The sequence below is a fragment of the Talpa europaea genome (genome assembly GCF_964194135.1).
Source record: "Talpa europaea genome assembly, chromosome: 1".
In the NCBI taxonomy this organism is placed as follows: domain Eukaryota; kingdom Metazoa; phylum Chordata; class Mammalia; order Eulipotyphla; family Talpidae; genus Talpa; species Talpa europaea.
The window spans coordinates 11,324,332-11,343,994 of NC_140073.1; the positions used below are offsets into that span (position 1 = coordinate 11,324,332).

At 35.4% G+C, this 19,663-nt stretch overlaps 2 protein-coding genes across 2 annotated transcripts; both read right to left on the minus strand.

Annotated features, from left to right (window-relative positions):
- Positions 1-7,271: 7,271 nt before the first annotated feature.
- Positions 7,272-8,198, minus strand: LOC311171508 (olfactory receptor 4P4-like; the record flags this gene model as incomplete). Its single annotated transcript, XM_084234433.1, has 1 exon — positions 7,272-8,198. The coding sequence occupies one exon, from the start codon at positions 8,196-8,198 to the stop codon at positions 7,272-7,274; it is 927 nt and encodes a 308-aa protein (XP_084090559.1).
- Positions 8,199-17,124: 8,926 nt separating this feature from the next.
- LOC311171516 (olfactory receptor 4P4-like) lies at positions 17,125-18,051 on the minus strand (the record flags this gene model as incomplete). The annotated part of the gene is made up of 1 exon (XM_084234442.1): positions 17,125-18,051. One exon carries the CDS (start codon positions 18,049-18,051, stop codon positions 17,125-17,127), a length of 927 nt encoding a protein of 308 aa, XP_084090568.1.
- Positions 18,052-19,663: the final 1,612 nt, after the last annotated feature.

Sequence of the window (19,663 nt, forward strand, 5' to 3'; positions counted from 1 at the left end):
TGCTGCTGTGGGTTTGATCAGAGAGAAAATTTAATAAACCTAGGACTCTCAACTCTCTCATTATGGATTTCTTTAATAAAACATCCATTATTTTTGAATACATATTGATTGCTTATTAGTGTGCATACACCATAATCTGTTAAGGGCACTGAGTGCACAACACACATACAGTGTCTACTCATAAGTAGAGTTCCAGGTTATGCCAAAATGTTATAGTAACAAGAAGAGTCAACTAAAAAGACTGCAAGGGTAACTCCAATGTTGCACACTTGATATGAACATTGCAAAGTATGTTGAAACATGAAAAGTTCTTTCCTACTTTAATTTTAGAATGAAATTTCACTATTACCCACTAACCGTAACTTTAGAAACTCTTGTATGTGTAAAGTAGCAATAAGGTTTCTATTCTTCAAGAGTAGGAAGGTCACTATAATCCTCAATCCCTCCTAGTGCCACTAAATCCTGAAGTTCACTAATGCCAGTATATGCTTATAATTTTAAACCCTGGACCCCTGGGTATAATTTCAGAATGTACTTTTACAAACTTTTTATGTGCCTTTGAGAAAATGGAGGTATAAAATGAACAGCAGTGATCTTTGGGGGAAAATGTGTGCAGCATTGCTTCCTAATACATTCATGGCGTCCTGGATTCACGTTATTTCCCAGTTTGCTCTCCAGTCTAACCTGGCAGCTCTCATCACTTCTGCCTGTAGTCACACCTCCTGGCACTTTCCTTTTACAGGTCATTGTAGTGGGACAAACCACATCCTGAGATTCTCCTTGATGCCATTTTTCACACCATTTCTCTCTTTGAATTGAACCATTTTTTGCATGAGGCAAGCCCTGAAATAATTTAGTAGCACTGAAATAATTTAGTAAAAAGGAAAATATTTCTTTAACACACAATATTATCCTTCTCTTTCATCTTCTCAGTAATCTGATATATCTGTCACAAACTGCTAAACTCAAAGTCCAGTTTCATTAAAAAAAAAAACTTTACATACAAATAAAAATCTGTCTACCTGTTTGTGAAGTGTAGAAATATTAACATCTCAGAAACTGAAGGTGTTATGGCTAAAGGAAAATTTAATGTTTTACAATGTTTTGGTTTCATTATTATAATGCTTAAATTTTTTTGTATCGCTTCTGTAATTAAAGATAATTTAAAGAATTATCATATATTATGGTTTAAAAGGAATATGTAAAATAATGGATGACAAACAAAATGATATATAAACCATAATCCAGTATAATATCCAGTAAACTGTTGTATTACTTAATCCTTTCTAGTTATCAAATTGCTTCCCCAGTTATTGTAGCAATTGCCAACACAGATACTTATCCCCAAGCACTATATGCTATCAGTTATTATAAAAATATAAACATGACAGATAAATTTCTTCTTCGCCCACTCCTCTATGACAAGATATTTGATATAAGAAAATGGGAAATGTATTAACAGAATCTATACTCATACTATATTTATACCAATATCAGCATTTCTTTTGAATCTTTATCTGAGTGTGGTTTTCATATCAGCATTAAGAATCTCATTATTCTTTTACAGTAATCATAGATTCAAAAAAATCAAAGATGATCTGTTAAATCTAGTAGTTGTTATTACTGAGGACTCAGATTTAAAGTTTGCTCTTTTCCAAGACTCCATGTTTTCTGAACAAACACCAGTTCTCCTTAAGGTTTCCATGGAAGGAAACAAAAATTTTTTAACAGGATGTTGAACAATTAGCATGAGTTACATTAAAAGTCAACAGCCCCTGCCTGATATGTGTAGATTAAGTAGCGATTCCTCTCAAATGTGTGGATTCATTACCAATGCTACCATATTTAAAGTCTCTGTTCTCCTGAAATCATGTGTCGCTTTAACAAATTAATTAAGAAAATCTGAACTGCAAAGTATCCTAAACAGGGTAGTCAGGACTCCAGTGTTCTCCCTGCCTCGCCACAGGCTCTAGAAAGGAGTAAAAAGAAAAAAAAAAAAATGACAAGAAAACTATCAGCCCCTGATTTCTACAGTCAACGTATTATGCTTAGTCACAAAGAAAATTCTCTTAGGAACAAGACTGACTAATTTTCAACACTTAAAATAGGTGCAAAGTTGTATCGACCAAAAGACAGATTTCAGTGTGTGTGAGTGTTCTCCTTAGATTAAATGAATTCCAAAATATGGTCTCCCACTCAACTGTTGAATAATCTTGAGCAAGTTTACATGCTCTCTGACCCCAAGTTTTTTGTTTATTTTTAATCTGAAAAAAGGAGTGATGATAGTTTAAAATGCCACTAAATTTAGATTTCTCCAGAAGTTATAAAATATTTTCAAACTAGCTTCTACTGAAAACTCACTGGATGTTAAGTGGCTAATAGGATTTTCCATTCCACACATGGGAGAACTGAAATCAAGGTATCAGTATGTATCATCAAGGTATATCCAGGTATCAAGGTATATTGCCAAGTATGAAACCAAGATTTCAAGAGAGCATTTTCTATTGGAACAGATTTAAAGTTGTTTGGCAAATATCAAAATGTTAGATTGGTTATACAAATTGGAAGTCTGTAAAGGCATAAAAGAAATAGTAAGCAGAAATATATGTAGAATATATTTATAATGAAAAAATGAATTTCCCCAGAAAATGAGCACAGGAGGTGGGATGATTCCAAGGCTATGCCAAGAGGTAATTTTACATTGGGTTAAGGATGCAAAAATGAAAAGGAAGGAAGAACCAATGGGAAAAAGAAAAGAAATAAGGAAAAACTCACATATTTGGTATCAGTCGATTCCAATCAATACTTGAAGGGATAGCTTTGTCTTCTGGAACTCATGATAACAATAAAAATTCTGTTTGTAAATCAAAATAACAGATCTCTTAGGGAGAAAGATACATTAAAAAAAGCCATTATTGTATATTATGGTGAAATTATATTTAAAATAAACATCATAAAAACTAACCTGTTCAAACTAGGAGGAAGAATTATATCACAAAACTTCAGGAAAAAAATGGCAAATACACCTGGGCTTTTGGACCTGGCCTTTCTCATTTTGATGGCAATAATGAGCAGCAAAGTCCAGTTCCCTAAATGCTGGGGGGCTTGGTGCTGGCGGAGAACAACACTGAAAGAGCAAGCAAGAATATTTAAAGGCTCCAGAGGGAGCTGAGTACAATCCCAGTAGGAATCCCTGTGGCAATTCTAGGACAAGACTAGTAAAAATAAACTCCGATGACTCTACTTTAAAATGACTTTGGCTTTGCAAATATGTTTTTAAAGAAACATATTGCTATATAATGATGCACAGCTGAAAATAATGTTATAAAGCCCTGTTACTTAAATCATATATATGCAAATGTGCTGTTAAATTCCTTCAAATATATGATGCTGATATCAAATGTTGGTTTTTATGACCATTGACCAAAATTTTTTAGGGCAGTAATAAAACCTAATGCAATCATTATGTATATTGAGTTTTTCTCTGCTTCCATTACCAAGGCTAATTACCTATTAATGTGAAGATGTTAGCTTTTACTTAATATAATTTAGATCAAATTCAGAGGCCTCCCTGGTGGTGCAAGGTTAAGTCTCTATCTCTTAAGTCTAAGTTCGATCTCTGGCCAAGGAGCTGACCCACATGGCATTGAAGACCTCTGCTGTCTCCCGTGCTGCTTCCCTTAGCAATGTTATTTCAGTAAATCTGCCTGTTCTGCTCCCACTGTATCTCTGGAGAATCCTCTCACCCCCCAACCTCAGGCCTGCACCAAAGCTCTTATACACATAAATAAAAATAAATCTTAAAAAAAAGGATGAAATTTAAATGTCCCAAATTCCACAGAGCTTTTTCCCATATTTTCTTCCCCACAACATGTCCACACCTCATCATTCCATTCACAATATCTGATATACATAGATTATATTATTTGATTCCCCTTTCATACAGATTTCAGTTTTTTAATGTTAAGTGTGTGTGTGTGTGTGTGTTTTAAATGTCGGTGTTTTCATGTGTTCTCAATAGACTACTAACTCACTGAAAACAGGGTCTACCCTTTCTCCTCTAGTCTCTAATGATTTAATTTTTTTTAAAGATGCCACAGGCCATAGGTGTGGGGGGTGAGAGGATTCACCAGAGCCAGAGTGGAGAACAGAACAGGCCGACTGACTGAAATACATGGCCGAGGAGAACAACAGGCAGTCAGGAGAGGACTGCTGCACAATGTAGGTCAGCTCTCTGGCCAGGGATCAAACTCATGCTGTAGCAGCTATGGATAGCTTCATAGGTTGCATCTTAACCCCTTGCACCACCAGGGAGGCCCTAATGATCTAAATTATGTGATAGACGAGTAACAGCAAAAAGGTGATCATTACAATGTACTACTACTTGCGGTATGGATTCTAAAAGATAGCTTTAATTTAATGTACATAATATTATGGGCCATTCTCACAGGGATGAGATTATATCATGTTTTGATTTGATTTTCCCTCATGATAGTAGTGATGAGCATTTTTCAGATGCCTGATGGCCATCTGGATATCTTCTTGGGAGAAATATCTATTTAGCTCTCTGCCATCTATATGATTGTATTCTTGGTTTTCTTTCAGATGACTTGTGAGAGTTCTTTATACATTTTTATATATCGGCCCTTTGTCATATGTATGATGTGAGGTCACAATCTCCCATTTAGTAGGTGTCTTGCTGTTTTAGGGACACTTTCATTTATGGTACAAACTTTTAAGTTTGATGTAGTCTCATTTGTTCATATTTCCTTTGTTTTGTTTTGCTTTGTGTTTTGTTTTCTTTTTTGTTTTATTTTGTTTTTTGTTCTGTTTTGCTTTTGCAGCTGGAGACAAAGCTACAAAGAAATCACTTCAGACTGTGTTGGAGAATGTTTTGCTTACATCTTCACGTATTTTATAGTTGGGGGCATATATCCTTTTCTTCAATGTATTTTGTGATAATTTTTAGGTTGTGGGAAGAGATGGTGATCTAGTTTCATTCTTTAAATGGTTTCTTACTACACACCACAGTCAAATAATTTCTAAGTATGAACCTTCAATTTGGATGTTCTTGAATAACCTGAAAGTCTCAGATTCAAATAACTATACAAGCTCATTAGGTTGATATATTGTATCATGTAGATAACACGCCTTCCATTTCTTAGTATTATGCATTGAATTATTACTACATAATTCAATTTAATTCAATTCTTTAGTTTACCTAGCAACTTCCAGAACATTAACAGAATGTTTTAAATACTGGGTTAATTTCCATATGAGTATGCTTTTGGGAAAATGTAGTGTATGCTACTACTTGCTCGCCAATTATTTGGGGTAGTATTAAGATTTTTTTGAAATATAAACATTTTAGAATTTTGGCATAATATTAACTTATAATTGCAGCCTACACTGCTTAAATTAAAAGCAATAAATTTATATGGGCTGGAAGTAGAGGTGTCAGTGAGTTTTAAAATCTTGATATCTTGAAACAAATCAATATATCAACTTTTATGCTTTAAAATTGCCATATCAAACTAACAAATATGAGTTATGAATACCTGTTCTGGAAAATGCAAAAAAAATGGAGACAGTAAAAAGTTCAGCAGTGCCAAGATTTTGAAGAGGTGAAGAACAGATGAATAAGTAGATCAAATTTTATTTTTAAGGATGAAAAGTAATTGTGTATGACACTAATAGAATATACATGATATTGAGAAATTATGGAATCCAATAAAAACATACATGAGATCACCTTAATGCAAATGTACAACTTAGAAAATAGCAATATGTCGATATTGAATCATCAGTGTAACAAATGTGCCACACTAATACAAATTTAAGGACATAGGAAACCGTGGAGGGAAGGAGAGGAGTTCAGGAGAATCTCTGCATCTTTTTGCATAATGATTCTGTAAATCTAAAGCTATTCAAAAAATAAATTATATTAAAAGTGTATATTCATAGTAGAAAGCTAAATTTCTCATTTAACATGATTGTCAGTGTTTTTAATTTTATAAATATCCATTATGTAATAAAGCCATCAATTGATAACCTCAAGTTCCCTACATGCTGTCTACTATCTACCATGCTTATCTAATCGATGAATGCACATTATACTTTCTATGGAAAAAAATAGCTCTTTTTAATTGAGAAGTAATACTCTAAAGGCTAAGACTTAATTTGAATGCTATTATATTCATGAATCATTGGCAGGAGAGCTCTAGCTTTTTCACACAGATTAGATTTTAAATTGTTGATCTGCCCCATAAGATGCCAGTTGCCACAAAATACCTTTTTTTAAAAGATTTATTTATTTATTTATTTATTTGTTTATTTATTTATTTATTTATACAAGCACTGGGTACAGTCAGAAGCGCAGGAGGGTGAGAGAATTCACCAGAGTCAGAGTGGAGAGAAGAGCAGGCAGACTGACGAAGTACACCGCTGAGGGGAGCAGCGGGCAGCAGGAGAGGTCTGCGTGCCATGCGGTACCCTCACCCGGTGGCCGGGGATTGAACCGGTGCTGCGGAGGCTGCGGGCAGCTTCGCAACCCAGCACTCAACCACTGCGCCACCTGGGAGGCCCTGCCACAAAACACTTTGATGCCATTCCCAGCTGTAATCCATATTTCATAACCTGAATATTTTCTCTTATGTGTAGCAAGTATGTGTGATCAGTAAATAGGAGGAAGAAAACAATAACTGAAAACTAAGAATGATTAAAAATAATGTTCATATGTTTGGTGTGAAATGTAAAATCATATTACACTGTATTACATTTGAGCAGAATTTATTAATGTAAAGATTTCAATGTAAAACAACATTGTAATATTTTAGCATTGCTATATTTCTTTTATTGCAAAGGATACTGAAAACCATGGATGTACTTGGTCTGCTCTCTACCTGTGACAGGTATCTCGTTGAGGAGACATTTCCTAGAGTAGGACACAACTGCCAAACCATTCAGTCTTTACAAGTATCCCTGAATAAAGTGCTATCATGCCCACTATGTCTGGGATCAGGAGGAACAGCAAGTTCCAGAATGTCAGACATGAATTCTAGATGTCAGAGCTGGGAGGGCTGTGGAGATCTCTGTCACTTTTTCTGTACAGAATGTCATAAAATAAAATAACAGAAAGAGCAAAGTGCCTTCTCTCTCAAGGGGTACAACTCTTGAAGACATCACCTCACTTCTCTGCAACCACTCAGGTCTCCACATGAACAATTAAGGGCAGGGAATGAGATCCTCCAAAGTAGGCCAACACAGAGCCCTCATTTCCCATAAAGCTGCTTGTCTTGGCACCACACCTTCCTCATGGCATTCTTCATGTCGGTGTTCCTCATTGTGTAGATGAGGGGGTTGAACATGGGCGCAATCATGGTGTAAAACAGGGCAAACACTTTGTCGTTGCTCACAGAATCCACCGTGGGCACGTAGGTGAAGATGAGGGGCAGGAAGAACATGAGCACCACGGTGATGTGCGAGCCGCAGGTGGAGAGGGCTTTGCGGCGTCCCTGCGAGGAGTGGGCCCGCAGGCTGGACAGGATGATGATGTAGGAAATCAGCAAGGCAACGAAAGTCAAAATGGACAGTACCCCGGTGGTGGTAATGATGGCAATAACCCACACGTGGGTGTCCGTACAGGCCAGCTTCAACAAGGGGAATATATCACAGAAGTAGTGGTCTATCTGATTGGGGCCACAGAAGGGAAGTTCCATAACAACCAATACTTGCATGATTGAATGAAAAAATCCTGCAATAACAGAGACCAACACCAAGACATAGCACACCTGTCGGCTCATGATGAGCATGTAGTGAAGGGGTCTGCAGATGGCAGCATAGCGGTCATAGGCCATGACCACCAGGATGCAGATTTCAGTGCCACCAAAGAAGTGGGCATAAAACAGCTGGGTCATGCAATTGTTGAAGGAGATGGTCCTTTTCTGGGCTAGTAAATCTGTGATCAGTTTGGGACCCGTGGTGGTGGTGAAGCAGACATCCAGGAGGGACAGATAGCTGAGGAAAAAGTACATGGGCTGCTCACTGAGGCGGCTGCCCGTGATGGTGATAAGAATGACCAGGTTTCCAGAAAGAATTGCAAAATAGCAAAGTAAGAAAAACACAAAGCAAGCAACCTTTGCATCCACATCACTAAAAAGTCCCAGGAGGATAAATTCTGTGACGTTTTCATGTCCCATTGTACTGTGGGTTTGATCATGTAGAGAGGGCATTTAATATACCTGAAACTCTCAACTCTCTAACTATGGATTTCTTTTAAATGCCATTCATCATTCAATGAATACCTATTGAGTGGTTTTTAGGATGTAATCACTATAATTGGTTAAGGGTCGGCAATCCACATACCCTTGTTATGCAATAACAAGAAGACTCCAAATAACCAAGAGACTGCAAGGATAACTCCAACGTTGCACACTTGATATGAACAACAGAATGTATGCCAAAACACGAAATGTTCTTTTCCAGGTTAATTTTCAAATAAAATTTCACTCTTATCCATCAAGGGGAGTTTTTTAAACTTATATGTTTAAAATAACAGTAAGTTGTCTATTCTTCAAATGTAGGAAGGGCACTATAATTCCCAATTCATCCTAGTTTCACTAACTCGTGAAAATTCACTAGTGCCAATAAACGCTTGTTCTTTTAAACCCTGACCTCTGGCGATAATTTCAGAAAGTAACTTGAGAAACTTTTCATGTACCTTTAAGAAAATGGAGGGAGAAAAGTACAGCAGCAGATATTTGGAGGAAAGTGTGTTCCAGTGTTGCTTCCTAGCACACTCATAGCTTCTTGGTATTCACCCATTTCCTAATTTGTTCCCCAAGCTAACCTGGCAGCTCTCATCACCTGTACCTGTAGTCACACCTCCTGGTACTTCTTTTTTGACAGCACCCTTGGGGAGGGGCAAACTGCATCCTGATATTCTCCTTCACGCCATCTTTTCAACTCCTTTTCTCTCTTCAAATTGAAGCACTTTTGCAAGAGGTAAACCCTGGGATAATGTAGTTAAAAGGAAAATATTTCTTTGATACAAAATATTATACTCTTCTCTTACATCTTTTCTGCAGTCTGATATATCACAAAACTGCTAAACTCAAAGCCCATTTTCATTAAAATAAATCACTACCTACAAATAACAATCTGCCTGCCTGTCTGTGAAGAGCTATACTAGTAATTGAATAGCACCCTTCACTCCATGTGCATTCTTGTGAGATTGTTTTAGGAAAATACACATTTTTCATACAATGAGATTTTTAACAAGTTCATGGACTTTGGCTTAATATCCTATGGTTTATTTTATTTCAAAATTTCTTGAATTATCAATGTCTGTCAACTCTTTGTGTTAGTTCTGAGCTAATGATATGCACATTAAAAAATTCTTTTAACTGTGGGTTATTGGCCCTTTAAAATAACCTGTGAGTTATTTGCCCTTTCTTGAATATAAAATAAGAGTGTATAAAAAGATTTAAATTATTCAAGATATTCCACATATTAAATTAGGAAAGATCTATAGTAAAATGATACCAATTCTTCCCAAACATCAGTACATTCAATAGTTAAAATTAAAATGCTAAAAAAAATGTGTAATTTGAAATGTTCATTGCAAATTTCAGGAACAACTAATATTGAGTCATTAAGTGGTTTGTAAAAGGAAGAATGAAGAGAATATACATACATGCATAAAATTATTCAAAAAGAGATATTGGTAAAGATAGGTTACCGGACTTGAAGTCAATCAATAAGTAAATAAATACACACACATATTGAAATTTTTTCTGCTTACATTGTAATTTCAAGTCAGTTTGAAATAATGTGTAGTAACTGATATGAAGTCAAACTTTTTCTGGAGAAAAGAAATCTCTCAAAAATAAAAATTATATTCCAGATGTATATTTATTTGATACATTAGTATCAAACAAAACTGGAAAAACATAATCAAGAAATCATGAAAATGGGCTTATATCTTAGAAAGGAAAATGTTTAAGCAAAGCACAATATTAATAAAATAAATACATAACATATAAAAATTTCTGTATGACAAAAATCCATGTTCCAAGTGTTTTTAAAAATAGAAAATGGGAGTAAATATTTGTAAATTTTCAAATCAATACATTAAAAAAAGTTATCTCACTTTATGTAAGAGCAAAACATTTGACAAGACGATACACAGAAAAGAAATTCCAGCTAGCAAATAGCAATTAGTCAACCTGTATAAACGCAGAGAAGTGCAAATTAAATATCAGGAAACACTGTGACCACTCATCAACTGAATAAAACTAAAATTAAAAAACATGCTTACATAAACTGATGAGTGGCACAGTTAAACTACCCCTGCAGTTACTTGAAAGGATAATTATGAGTAGGTATAAGAAGCGGTATGTTTTTATTTTGAAAAAACTTGCCAAAATTTAAATGTTGGATCCACATCTACTATGGATAAATTACTAAGTATTTTAGAGCAGGCAATAAAATAAACATACAAAGATAAACACAGAATGATAACTTGCATATTTAAAAAAAAATCACACCCATACAAAACAAAGTAATTTCTCTGAGTACATCCATGCTTATAAATGAATAGGAAAAGATTAACACTGCAGAAATTGAAGGTGTGATTGCCAAAGGAGTATTTAATATTATATAATATTTTGATATCTTTATTATAATGTTTATATTTCAGTATCACATCTGTCATTAAAGATAATATAAGGACTTTATATATGTATTATGGTATAAAAGGAATGTGTTACATAATGAATGACCTTAAACAAAATGATACATAAAACACAATACTTTATTGGAATCCGTAAACTTTTGTATGACTTATTCCTCACGAATTATGAAATTTCTTCCTCATTGTAGCAAATGCTGACATAGATACTTATCCCCAAGCACTATATGCTATCAGTTGTGATAAAAATATAAACATGACAGATAAATTTCTACTCTACCATCTCCTCCATGATGAGATATTTGATATAAGAAAACAGGAAATATATTAACAGAATCTATACACATAAAATATTTCTACCAATACCCGCATTTCTTTCGATTCTTATCTGAGTTTGGTTTCATATCAGCATTAAGAATTCTCATTATTGGGCCTCCCGGTGGCGCAGCGGGTTGAGCACAGCGCTGTGAAGCTGTCCGCAGCCTCCGCAGCGCCGGTTCAATTCCCGGCCAGCCAAGGAGATTCCGACATGGCGTGGCAGACCTCTCCTGTCTCGCCCACTGCTCCCCTCAGCAGTGTACTTCGGTCATTCTGCCTGTTCTCTTCCCTACTCTGTCCCTGGTGAATCCTCTCACCCACACCCCGATCCCCCCACCCCCGCACCTCTGGCCTGTACCCAAGCTCTTGTGTACATAAATGAATAAATCTTTAAAAATAAAAAGAATTCTTATTATTCTTTTGCATATTCATAGATTGAAATAAAGTCAAAGATGGTCAATTAACTATAGTAGTTGTTATCACTGAGGAATCATACTTAAAGTTTGCTCTTTCCAGAACTCCTTATTTTGCTGAACAAACACCAGCTCTCCTTAATGTTTCCAGGGAAAGAAACAAAAATTATTTATTCCAGGGAAAGAAACAAAAATTATTTAACAGGAGCTGAACAATTAGCGTGGGTTACATTAAAAGTCAACAGCCCATGATATGTGTAGATTAAGTAGCGATCCCCCTCATATGTGTGGATTCAATAAAAATGTTATCATATTTAAGTCTCTGGGTTCCTGCAATCACATCTCTCTGCAACAAGTTCATTAAGAAAATGTGCACCGTACAGTATCCTAAACAGGGTAGTCACGACTCCAGTATTCTCCCCGCCTTTCCACAACCTCTATAAAGGAGTAAAAAGACAAAAGAAAGAAAAATATCAGCCCCTGATTTCTACAGTCTACCTAGTATGCTTAGTCCAAAGAAAATCTTCTTAGGGACAAGACTGACTAAACTTCAACTCTTAAAATAGCTTCAAAGTTGTATCTACAACAAGTCAGATTTCAGTGTGTGTGAGTGTTCTCCTTAGACTAAATGAATTCCAGAATATGGTTTCCCATTCAACTGTTTAATAATCTTGAGCAAGTTTACATGCTCTCTGACCCCTAGTTTTTTTGTTTATTTTTAATCTGAAAAATAAGAGTGATGATCAAATAGTGAGGATCAAATAGTTCCTGTCAAATAGAATTCCTCTGAAAAGATCCTTATCCTTATGAAACTTACAGGTATAGATGTGCATTAACACACTCCATGAACTAACAAAATATAAACATTCATTATTAATTCATCCGTAAAGGAACAATAATCTGCAATTATTTCACCATTGGTAAATAGGAAAATACAATTTTTTCAATAAGTTTAAAAAGCCACTAAATTTAGATTTCTCCAGAAGTTATAAAATATTTTCAAACTAGCTTCTACTGAAAACTCACTGGATGTTAAGTGGCTAATAGGATTTTCCATTTCACACATGGGAGAACTGAAATCAAGGTATCAGTATGTATCATCAAGGTCTATCCAGGTATCAAGGTATATTGCCAAGTATGAAACCAAGATTTCAAGAGAGCATTTTCTATTGGAACAGATTTAAAGTTGTTTGGCAAATATCAAAATGCTAGATTGGTTATACAAATTGGAAGTCTGTAAAGGCATAAAAGAAATAGTAAGCAGAAATATATGTAGAATATATTTATAATGAAAAAATGAATTTCCCCAGAAAATGAGCACAGGAGGTGGGATGATTCCAAGGCTATGCCAAGAGGTAATTTTACATTGGGTTAAGGATGCAAAAATGAAAAGGAAGGAAGAACCAATGGGAAAAAGAAAAGAAATAAGGAAAAACACATATTTGGTATCAGTCGATTCCAATCAATACTTGAAGGGATAGCTTTGTCTTCTGAAACTCATGATAACAATAAAAATTCTGTTTGTAAATCAAAATAATAGATCTCTTAGGGAGAAAGATGCATTTAAAAAACCATCATTGTATAGTACTGTGAAATTATATTTAGAATAAACAGATCATAAAAACTAACCTGTTCAAAATAGGAGGAAGAATTATATCACAAAACCTCAGGAAAAAAATGGCAAATACACCTGGGCTTTTGGACCAGGCCTTTCTCCTTTTGATGCAATAATGAGCAGCAAAGTCCAGTTCCCTAAATGCTGGGGGCCTTGGTGCTGGCGGAGAACAACACTGAAAGAGCGAGCAAGAGTATTTAAAGGCTCCAGAGGGACCTGAGAACAATCCCAGTAGGAATCCCTGTGGCAATTCTAAGACAAGACTAGTAAAAATAAACTCTGATGACTCCACTTTAAAACGACTTTGGCTTTGCAAATATGTTTTTAAAGAAACATATTGCTATATAATGATGCACAGCTGAAAATAATGGTATAAAGCACTGTTGCTTAAATCACATATATGCAAATGTGCTATTAAATTCCTTCAAATATATGATGCTGATATCAAATGTTGGTTTTTATGACCAGTAACTAAAATTTTTTAAGGCAGTAATAAAACCTAATGCATTCATTATGTATATTAAGATTTTTTTCTCTGCTTCCATTACCAAGGCTAATTACCTATTAATATGAAGATGTTAGCTTTTACTTAACATAATTTATATCAAATTCAGGTGCTTCCCTGGTGGCACAGGGTTAAGCCAGCACTATCACTGTTGCAGGCTAAGTTCAATCCCTGGCCAAGGAGCTGACTCACAAGGCACAGCAGACCTCTGCTGTCTCCTGCGCTATTCCCCTTAGCAATGTATTTCAGTGTATCTGCCATTCTGCTTCCCACTGCATCTCTGGTGAATTCTCTCACCCCGCCCCACCCCCCACACCTCTCGTGTACACTCGAGTTCTTACATGTGTAAATAAATAAAAATAAATCTTTAAAACAAAAAGATCAAATTCAAGTGTCCCAATTTCCACAAAGCTTTTTCCCATATTACTCTCCTATACTTCATCTCCACACCTCAAGTCATTCCATTCACAATATCTGATATACATAGATTATATTATTCGATTCCCTTTCATATAGATCTGAGTTTTTAATATTAAGTGTGTGTCTTTTAAATGTTGGTGTTTCATGTTTTCTCAATAGAGTACTAACTCACTGAAAGTAGGGTCTACTATTTCTCCGGTAGTACTTAATGATTTAAATTTTATGATAGAAGAGTAACAGCAAAAAAGTGATCATTACAATGTACTGCTACTTGTGGTAAGAATTCTAAAAGATAGCTTTAATTTAACATACATAATGTTATGTTCACAGGGGTGAGATGGTATCACATTGTAATTTTGATTTGCATTTCCCTCATGATAAGTAGTGATGAGCATTTTTCAGATGCCTGATGGCCATCTGGATATCTTCTTTGGAGAAGTATCTAGTTAGCTCTTCTGCCATCTATGTGATTGTATTCTTTGTTTTCTTTCAGATGAGTTGTGAGCGTTCTTTATACTTTTTTAGGTATCAGCCCTTTGTCATATGTATGATGTGAGATCACAATCTCCCATTCAGTAGGTGTCTTGTTTTAGTGACACCTTCACTTGTGGTACAAACTTTTAAGTTTGATGTAGTCTCATTTGTTCATATTTCCTTTATTCTTTTGTTTTGTTTTTTTGTTTTGTTTTGTTTTTGCAGCAGAAAACAAAGCTACAAAGAAAACACTTAAGACTGTGTTGGAGAATGTTTTGCTTACATCTTCTTCAAAGCATTTTATGGTTGGGGGCTTATATCCTTTTCGTCAGTCTATTTTGTGTTAATTTTTTGGTTATGAGAAGAGATGTGACTCTTCTGCATGTGATTTTCCTACACAATTTGTTGAAGAAACTCTCTTTTCTTCAACATATGCTCATGGCTCTTTTGTCATAGATCAGCTGTTCATAGATATTCAGGTTTATTTCTGGGTTCTCAATTCTATTCCTTGTCTGTTTCTTGTTTTGTTGTGGTACTATACTGTTTTCATTATTATAGTTTGGTGGTATACTTTGAAGTCTGGAAATGTATTACTATAATATTCCTCCTTTTTGTCAGGATTGTTTTGGGTAGTTGGGGTATTTTTTGGTTCTCAGATTATACAACATCTTCTTATACCTACAGTCTGGAAGGTTTTCTCTCTTTTAAATGGTTTCTTTACTACACACCTTCAGTCACATAATTTCTAAGTATTAATCTTCAAGTTGGATGTTCTTGAATAAGCTAAAAGTCTCAGATTCAAATAATACAAGTTCATTAGGTTGAGATGCTATACCATATAGATAACACTCCTTCAACTTCTTAATATTATGCATTGAATTATTACCATATGTTTACCTAGAGAATTCCAGAAAGTTATCAAACTATGTAGATTAATTTCCCTTATGCATTACTTTTTTCATCTTAGAATGTTTGAAATACTGGATTAATTTTCAAAACAGTGTGCTTTTGGTCAAATGTAGTGTATGCTACTACTTGCTCCCTACTGATTTGGGGGGGTATTAAGATTTTTTTTAACATACACATTTTAGAATTTTAGCTTAATATCAACTTATAATTGCAGCATACACTGCTCAAACTAAAGGTAATAAATTTATATGGACTGGAAGTAGAAGTATTGGTGAATTTTAAAATATTGATATCTTGAAACAACTCAATCTATCAACTTATGCTTTAAAATAGCAATATCAAAATAACAAATATGAGTTATGAATACCTGTTCTGGAAAATGCAAAAAAAATGGAGACAGTAAAAAGTTCAGTGGTGCCAAGATATCGAGGAGAATGGAGAAGGGATGAATAAGTGGATCAAAATATATTTTTAGGATGAGAAGTAATTGTGTATGACACTAACAGAATATACACAACACGATATTGAGCATTTATGGAAACCAATAAAACGGTATAAGCAAGAGAGAACCTTAAAGTAAATGTACAACTTAGTAAATAGCAATGTGTTGATATTGACTCATCAGTGTAATAAATGTGCCACACTAATAAAAATTTAAAGGACATAGGAAACTGTGACGAGAAGGAGAGGAGTTCATGGGAATCTCTGTACCTTATGTGTAATTATTTTGTAAATCTAAAACTGCTGAAAAAATAAATTCTATTAAAACTGTATATTCATAGTAGAAACTTAACTTTCTCATTTACCATATTTGACAGTATTTTTAATTTAATAAATATTCATTATATAATAAAGTCATAAATTGATAACCTCAAGTTCCCTACATGTTGTCTACTGTCTGCTTGTGCTTGTCTAATTGATAAATGCACATTGTATTTTTTCATGGAAAAAATAGCTCCTTTTAATTGAGAATGCTGTAAAGGTTAATACTTAATTTGAATTTTATTATAGATCATGAAACATTGGCATTAGAGCTCTAGCTCTTTCCCACAGGTTAGATTTTAAATTGTTGATCTGTCCCATAAGATGCCAGTTGCCACAAAATAATTTAATGCCATTCCTAGCTGAAATCCATATTTCATAACCTGAGTGTTTTCTGAGATTTCTTATGTGTACCAAATATGTGTGATCAGTAAATAGGAGGAATAAAATAACAATTTGGAACTAAGATTGATTAATAACAATGTTCGTATGTTTGGTGTAAAATGTAAAATTACATTATACTGTGTTACTTTTGAAGCTGGATTTGTTAATGTAAAGATTTCAATATACAACAACATTTGTAATATTTTAGCATTGCTTTATTTTGTTGCAATGGATCCTGAAAACCATGGATGTGCTAGGTCTGCTCTCTACCTGTGACAGGTATCTCAGTGAAGATATATTTCCTAGAGTGGATACAACTGCCAAACCATGCAGTCTTACGGGTTTCCCTGAATAAAGTGTTATCATGCCCACTATCTCTGGGATCAGGAAGAACAGCAAGTTCCAGAATGTCAGACATGAATTCTAGATGTCAGAGCTGGGAGGGCTGTGGAGATCAAATGCTTCACTTTCTATGTACAGAGTGTGATAAAATAAAAGAAAGAACAAAGTGCCTCCTCTCTCAAGGGGTACATCTCTTGAAGACGTCATCCCACCTCTCTGCATCTGCTCAGTCTCCACATTAACAATTCTGGGCAGGGCATGAGATCCCACAAAGGACACCAACACAGAGCCCTCATTTCCCGTCAAGCCGCTTGTCTCGGCACCAAACCTTCCTCATGGCATTCTTCATGTCGGTGTTCCTCAGTGTGTAGATGAGGGGGTTGAACATGGGCGCAATCATGGTGTAAAACAGGGCGAACACCTTGTCGTTGCTCACAGAATCCACCGTGGGCACGTAGGTGAAGATGAGGGGCAGGAAGAACATGAGCACCACGGTGATGTGCGAGCCGCAGGTGGAGAGGGCTTTGAGGTGGCCCTGGGAGGAGTGGGCTCTCAGGCTGGACAGGATGATGATGTAGGAAATCAGCAAGGCAACGAAAGTCAAAATGGACAGTACCCCAGTTGTGGTAATGATGGCAATAACCCACACGTGGGTGTCAGTGCAGGCCAGCTTCAACAAGGGGAATATATCACAGAAGTAGTGGTCTATCTGATTGGGGCCACAGAAGGGAAGTTCCATAACAACCAATACTTGCATGATTGAATGAAAAAATCCTGCAATAACAGAGACTAACACCAGGACATAGCACACCTGTCGGCTCATGATGAGCATGTAGTGAAGGGGTCTGCAGATGGCAGCATAGCGGTCATAGGCCATGGCCACCAGGATGCAGATTTCAGTGCCACCAAAGAAGTGAGTATAAAATAGCTGGGCCATGCAGTTGTTGAAAGAGATGGTCTTCTGCTGGGCCAGTAAGTCTGTGATCAGTTTGGGACCCACAGTGGTGGTGAGGAAGACATCCATGAGGGACAGACAGCTAAGGAAAAAGTACATGGGCTGCTCACTGAGGCGACTACCCCTGATGGTGACAAGAATGACCAGGTTTCCAGAGAGAATTGCAAAATAGCAAAGTGAGAAAAACACAAAGCAAGCAACCTTTGCATCCACATCACTAAAAAGTCCCAGGAGGATAAATTCTGTGACGTTTTCATGTCCCATTTCTTCTGTGGGTTTGATCATGTAGAGAGGGTATTTAATATAACTGAAACTCTCAACTCTCTAACTATGGATTTCTTTTAAATGTCATTCATCATTCAATGAATATATATGGTTTGGTTATTAGGATGTAATCACTATAATTGGTTAAGGGTACTGCAGTGTATAACACACAACCTCTACTCCCAAGGGCATTACAGATTATTTCAACATTTATTGGATAACAAGAAGACTCCAAATAACCAAGAGACTGCAAGGGTAACTCCAATGTTGCACACTTGATATGAACAACAGAATGTATGCCAAAACACGAAATGTTCTTTTCCAGGTTAATTTTCAAATAAAATTTCACTCTTATCCATCAAGGGGAGTTTTTTAAACTTATATGTTTAAAATAACAGTAAGTTGTCTATTCTTCAAATGTAGGAAGGGCACTATAATTCCCAATTCATCTTAGTTTCACTAACTCGTGAAAATTCACTAGTGCCAATAAATGCTTGTTCTTTTAAACCCTGACCTCTGGCGATAATTTCAGAAAGTAACTTGAGAAACTTTTCATGTACCTTTAAGAAAATGGAGGGAGAAAAGTACAGCAGCAGATATTTGGAGGAAAGTGTGTTCCAGTGTTGCTTCCTAGCACAATCATAGCTTCTTGGTATTCACCCATTTCCTAATTTGTTCCCCAAGCTAACCTGGCAGCTCTCATCACCTGTACCTGTAGTCACACCTCCTGGTACTTCTTTTTTGACAGCACCCTTGGGGAGGGGCAAACTGCATCCTGATATTCTCCTTCATGCCATCTTTTCAACTCCTTTTCTCTCTTCAAATTGAAGCACTTTTGCAAGAGGTAAATCCTGGGATAATGTAGTTAAAAGGAAAATATTTCTTTGATACAAAATATTATACTCTTCTCTTACATCTTTTCTGCAATCTGATATATCACAAAACTGCTAAACTCAAAGCCCATTTTCATTAAAATAAATCACTACATACAAATAACAATCTGCCTGCCTGTCTGTGAAGAGCTATACTAGTAATTGAACAGCACCCTTCACTCCATGTGCATTCTTATGAGATTGTTTTGGGAAAATACACATTTTTCATACAATGAGATTTTTAACAAGTTCATGGACTTTGGCTTAATATCCTATGGTTTATTTTATTTCAAAATTTCTTGAATTATAAATGTCTGTCAACTCTTTGCGTTAGTTCTGAGCTAATGATATGCATGTTTAAAGATTCTTTTAACTGTGGGTTATTGGCCCTTTAAAATAACCTGTGAGTTATTTGCCCTTTCTTCAATATAAATTAAAATGTATAAAAATATTTAAATTAGTCAAGATTTTCCACATATTTAATTAGGAAAGATCTATAGTAAAATGATGCCAATTCTTCCCAAACATCAGTACATTCAATAATTATAATTAAAATGCTAAAAAAAATGTGTAATTTGAAATGTTCATTGCAAATATCAGAAACAACTACTATCGAGTCATTAAGTGAAGTTTGTAAAAGGAAGAATGAAGAGGATACACATACAATCTCAGAATTGAAGTAAATTATAAAATTATTCAATAAGATATATTGGTAAAGATAGGTTACTGGACTTGAAGTC